This window comes from Colobus angolensis, unplaced genomic scaffold (genome assembly GCF_000951035.1).
Source record: "Colobus angolensis palliatus isolate OR3802 unplaced genomic scaffold, Cang.pa_1.0 Scaffold9, whole genome shotgun sequence".
NCBI lineage: Eukaryota > Metazoa > Chordata > Mammalia > Primates > Cercopithecidae > Colobus > Colobus angolensis.
Window position 1 is genome coordinate 4,762,546 of NW_012122931.1, and position 6,241 is coordinate 4,768,786.

Here is a 6,241-nt window from a genome sequence, read left to right on the forward strand (position 1 = left end):
TTGGATTCAAACAAACGTGGATCTGAATCCCCTGCTTGGGGCAAGTTACATTACCTCTCTGAGCCTCAGTTCCTCATCAGTACAAGAGAAAAAATTAATATTGACTTCAGAGTTGTTGAGAGGATTAACTGAGATAATGACATAGAAGCACTTAGCACAATGCCTGGCATTGGTTTATTAGTCTCTATAAATATAGGCCAAGGCCAAGGCCAAGATTAGGAGTTTCATATACATCCATAATAAGAGAGAGAAAACCCCTGCCCTTAAGGTACCTTCTGTAGAGGGGGAGACAGGCAATAAACATAACTAAGTACAGTATATAGCATGTTGAAAGGGATAATGCTAAGGAAAGACAGAGCACAATAAGGGAAACAGGAGTGAGCTGCAATCAAGAGAAGCTTTGCTGCGAAGGTGACATTTCAGAAAAAAGTTGTGGAATTCTGAGAGACAGCATTCCTGCCTGTGGGAACAGCGAAAGCAGAGCCTAAAGCCTGATCTGTCTGAGAAAGAGCAAGGCGGCTTGTGTGAGAGAACTGTGTGAATAACAGGAGCTGAGGTCAGAGAGACAACAGGGGCTAGACCACATGGGCCTTGCAGACCAGTGGGAAGACTTGGGCTTTACTCCAAGACAGATGGAAAGCTGTTGGAGGGTTCTGAGCAAACGAGCATCCTGCAAGTTCTCAATAACTGTTAGCTATTAATATGGATAGCGACGAAAACGATGGTTACTAAGCTTAAACAACATACAAAAATTGTTGAACAGGCAAAATGATGTAGGGAAAAAGAAATCAGAACAGTACTTGTGGGGATAGAGGGGCTTTCTCAGAAGATGGAAACACAGAAATCTTGAGACAGTGAATTCCACAGGTATATACGCATTTGTCAGAACTGAACAAACTGTACACTTAAGACAAGACCTGTGCATTTCACTGTACGTATTTTTTTTTGTTTTTGTTTTTTTTGAGACAGGGTCTCACTCTGTCACCCAGGCTATAGTGCAGTGGCATGCTCGAGGTTCACTGTGTGACCTAGACCTCCCAGGCTCAAGTAATCCTCCCTCAGCCTCCCTAGTAGCTGGGACTACAGGCACATGCCACCACACCTGGCTAATTTTTGTATGTTTTTTTAAGAGATGAAGTTTCACCATATTTCCAAGGAGTCGTTAACTCCTGGGCTCAAGTGATCCTCCCACCTCAGCCTCCCTAGTAGCTGGGACTATAAGCATCTACCACCATGTCTGGCTAATTTTTGCATTTTTTTGTAGAGATGAGGTTTCACCATGTTGCCCAGGCTGGTCTCAAAACTCCTGGGCTCAAGCAATCCACTTACCTTAGTCTCCCAAAGTGCTGGGATAACAGGCGTGAGCCACCACGCCCTGCCATTTTTCATTTTTAGATGATTAACAGTGAAGTTCAGAAAGTGAGTGAGTCCAGGCAAGGTGGCTCACATCTGTAATCTCAGCACTGTGGGAGGCCCAGGCAAGAGGACTGCTTGATCCCAGGAGTTTGAGACCAGCCTGGACAACAGAGCAAGATCTCATCTCTACAAAAAATTTAAAAATTAGCCAGGCATGGTGGTCTATGCCTGTAGTCTCAGCTACTTGGGAGGCTGAGGCAGGAGGATCACTTGAGCCTGGAAGGTTGAGGCTGCAGTGAGCCGTGATTATACCATTGTACTCTAGCTTGGGCAACAGAGTGAGACCTTGTCTCAAAAAACAAAAAGAAATGAAGTGAGTTGTCCAGTATCACCTAACTAGTAAGTGGGTTTTGAGGCCCAGTCCAATATCTTGCTCCCATACGTATGCTATTATGCTGCCCCTAAACACTCATGGGCAATTAATAACTGTGACACTTGAGCAGGTCACTCAAAGCCTCCGAGTCTGGGTGAAATCATCTCTAAAATTACAACATCACCGTAAATCGTCACCAATGGTCATTTCAGGCATGGGGTACTATGCTTCTGGCACACTTTGAATGGGAGGTAGCATGGGGTCAGGGCAAAGGGGTCATGGGAACAGCCAAGTAGGACTGGGTTGGAAACTGTACCTTGTCACCTACAATAGATAGTCACAAAGTTATTCACTCTCAGAGACTCACGATTTGATAAGTAGATGGGTAACAATATCCACCTTGTGGGTTTGTTAAAGAGACAGCTATTACATTTAAGTGACTGATACAAGGCATACCTAAGTTGTTATTCCTAAATTCAAAATTTCTCTAAAGAAAAAATTACCCTTTTACATAGTAGAGAGAAATTCTAGGAGGCTTTACACAAAGAGCATACATACCTGAAATGACACTGCCCCACCATTATTATGAACAGAAAAGGATTTCTCTCCCATGGCCTAAAAAGACATAACAGTATGTTTTAGGATGGCACTGGCATAGAAAGTGTGCTAATTAAAAGTAATTTATTAAACAAAACAAGTTTCTTAAACTCTACATCTGCCCACCTTCAAAAGCTCTCTGAAAATAAAAATGACTATCCTTTCAAGATGTCTGAAATCTGCTTTCACAGAGAATGGTAGTTGTTCTTCACCTGTTTCTTCTGCCTCTGCACTAACCCCTACCTCTGCCCCCTGCCTTGAATCTTTCGGCTAGACAGCTTGTCTACCCTTGAAGCTTCAGCCAGACTAAGGGTGCTGACCCAGGCCACGCCCTGTCACATCCCCTGAATTCCACTCCTGACATCAAATGACCAAAATATTGGCCAGACGCAGTGGCTCAAGCCTATAATCCCAACGCGCTGGGAGGCCGAGATGGGCAGATCACTTGAGGTCAGGAGTTCAAGACTAGCCTGGCCAACAAGGTGAAATCCCATCTCTACTAAAAATACAAAAATCAGCCGGGCATGGTGATACGTGTCTATAATCCCAGCTACTCAGGAGGCTGAAGCAGGAGAATTGCTTGAACCTGGGAGGCAGAGGATGAGATCGTGCCACTGCACTCCAGCCTGGGTAGCAGAGCGAGACTCTGTTCCCCAAAGCGAAAAAAGAAAAGAAAAGAAATCAAAATATTGCCATATATATAGTAAAACTGAGCAATGAAAAGAAATGATACATGCAACAATGTGTATGAACTCAAAGTAATTATGCTGAATATAAGACAGAAAAGAGTGCTGCATAATTCAGTTATATAAAGTTCTATAAATCTAATCTATACTATAGTGACAGATCAGTGATTGCTTGGGGACAGGGGGCTTACAAAAAGGCAGAAGAAATTTTTGGGGTGATGGATATTTCACTATCTTGATTGATAAGTCAGAGTTATCAGATTGCTGCTTTACATATGTACAGTTTATTTTAGGTCAATTATACTTCAACAACGCTGTTAAGACAAAACATCACCATTTAGATGTCCCCCTCAAGGAGAAATCAAGATATCACAAACCAAAACTTCCCCAGTTTTTCCACTTCTGCTATTTCTACCACCCACTCCTCTGCTCCTCTCTTTCCCTCCCATCACCCTAACTGGCTTCCCAGTCACTTACTGTCCAAGGCTCTGCTCTAGTCCACATCCGCATCACCCGAAACAACCGAAACACGGTATTCTCACAACCGTGTCCTTCCTGGTCCTTCAAATAACCCTTTCTCCTTCCCCAAGGCTACCCTTCACATCACTTTCAGAATTAGGATCTTTAACAAACACAGTCTTTCCCAATCAGGAACTCAGGATGACTTCCCATTGCCTGCCCATCAATTCCCTCTATTGCCTGGCCCTATGTTATCTAAGATCTCTCTCTGCTCCCAAATATGTGTGTTTCACTTCAAATGAGCCAGTGTTCAGCATCTGTCATCATCCAGTCTTTGTGTATGGCATTCTTCCTCCCCTTGCTTGTCTTCCTCTTCCCTGAACAAACTCCAGACTCAGCCCCAGTGACAGTTCCTACCAGAGGGCTTTTCTGATGGTTTGGTATCTTCCTTCCCTAACTACCTCATCCTGTATCATGTAAGAGATGTGCAACTTAGAAACCAATTTTCTCCTTCCTTCCTCCCTCCCTTCCTCCTTTTCTTTTCTTTTCTTTTTTTTTTTTTTTTTGAGACAAGGTCTCACTCTGTCACCCAGGCTAGGGTGAAGTGGCACAATCATAGCTCACTGTAGCCTCAGCCTCCCAGGTTCAGGTGGTCCTTCCACCTCAGCCTCCAGAGCAGCTGGGACCACAGGCGCATACCACCACATCCACTAATTCTCTATTTTTTTGTAGAGACAAGGTTTCACCATGTAACCCAGGCTGGTCTTGAACTCCTGGGCTCCATCAATCCACCCACCTCAGCCTCCCAAAGTGCTGGGATTACAGGCATAAGCCACCATGCCTAGCCAGGAATCAATTTTCCTTTGAAATTGTTTCAGTATGTCAATGCTCTCCCCGAAAATGGGAGACAATTTCCCGTAGATTTTTTTTTTGTTTTTATTTTTTTAAACTTTTTTTGAGACAGTCTCACTCTGTCACCCAGGCTGAAGTGCAGCAGCGCGATCTTGGCTCACTGCAGCCTCTGCCTCCCAGGTTCAAGTGATTCTCCTTCCTCAGTCTCCCAAGTAGCTGGGATTACAAGAATGCACCACCAAGCCCAGCTAATTTTTGTATTTTTAGTAGAGACAGGGTTTCACCATGTTGGCCAGGCTGGTCCCGAACTCCTGACCTCAGCCTCCCGAAGTGCTGTGATCCCCTGACCTCAGCCTCCCAATGTGCTGGGATTACGGCATGAACCACTGCATCTGGCCCCTGTAGATGAGACGTGTGTGTGTGTGTATATGTGTGTGTATATATACATATATATACACACATATATATACATACATATGTACACATATATATACACACACACACACACATCTGCAGATTGAACCAACTGCCAACCAAAAGTATTTTTTACAGTAAGATTAAAAAGTAATAGTAATAAATAACACAAATAAAAAACCAACACAGTGTCACAACTATTTACACAGCGTTTACATTGTGTTAGGTATCATGAGTACTCCAGAGATGATTTAAAGTACACAGAAGGATGTGTGTAGGTTATGTGTAAATACTATGCCATTTTATATAAGAGACATGAGTATCCACTGATTCTGATATTCACTAGGGTTCCTGTAACCAATCCCCTGTGGACACCAAGGGACGACTGTTTATGTATGTGTCTGTGCATGCATGTATATATATAATACACACACACACGCATACAACACACACGTACACACATATCCAGGAAAGCTGAGTACAAAAGGGTGGTTAGTTCTTACCTCTGAATCCACTGTACTTCTTTTAGACTTTCCACCATCTAGAAGCAGAAACATTCAAAAGAGAGCACTGCATGACTCAACTTACAGATATATATATATATTACAGTATCATTTTATGAGACTCCAGCTTGTCTAATATCAAATAATTAAACAAAATAATCTTGGGGACTGCCATTTCCTCAGGTCCCAAAACATAATTCTTGTACTGTTGAAGCAGCAAATCAGACCTTGTTATATTATAAATGGTATCTAGTAACTGATAATAGTAACAACAGAATTCATTTCTGGATATTCTAGCATATGTTATTGCCAGAGAGGCCACATGGAATGTCTTTCCTAATTTTCTAAGTAATCACATTTGAAAACATAATTTTTAAGAAAAAGGCCAGGAGCGGTGGCTCACGCCTGTAATCCCAGCACTTTGGGAGGCCGAGGCAGTTGGATCACCTGAGGTCAGGAGCTTGAGACCAGCCTGGCCAACATGGTGAACCCCCATCTCTACTAAAAATACAAAAATTAGCCAGGTGTGGTGGTGCATGCCTGTAATCCCAGCTACTCGGGAGGCTGACACAGGAGAATCCCTTGAACCCAGAAGGTGTAGGTTGCAGTGAGCTGAGATCATACCACTGCACTCCAGCCTGGGTGACAGAGAGAGACTCCATCTCAAAAAGAAAAACATGAGATACATTTACACATTTGAAAAAGTTAATAGCAAGTAATATTAGCATAATGATACTTTCCTCCCTACAGCAAGAAGATTGCTAATGGCTTCTTTCATGGAACAGAGTGGGCATCTATCTCTTGTTTTCACTTAAGATATTCTTGGGCCGGGCGCAGTGGCTCACGCCTGTAATCCCAGCACTTTGGGAGGCTGAGGTGGGCGGATCATGAGGTCAGGAGATCTGCATGGTGGCAGGCGCCTGCAGTCCCAGCTACTCGGGAGGCTGAGGCAGGAGAATGGCGTGAACCCAGGAGGTGGAGCTTGCAGTGAGCCAAGATCG

At 43.6% G+C, this 6,241-nt stretch overlaps 1 protein-coding gene across 3 annotated transcripts in view; it reads right to left on the minus strand.

Moving 5' to 3' along the window:
* The window catches only part of GPR107 (G protein-coupled receptor 107), an 87,456-nt gene that overhangs the window by 47,585 nt on the left and 33,630 nt on the right, over positions 1–6,241 (minus strand). For all 3 annotated transcript variants that reach the window (XM_011931206.1, XM_011931205.1, XM_011931207.1), the window contains exons 6-7: positions 5,241–5,278; positions 2,288–2,344 (exon numbers count right to left, since the gene is read on the minus strand). In XM_011931206.1, coding sequence (XP_011786596.1) covers positions 2,288–2,344; positions 5,241–5,278 — 95 coding nt within the window. The remainder of the gene's footprint in view (positions 1–2,287; positions 2,345–5,240; positions 5,279–6,241) is intronic.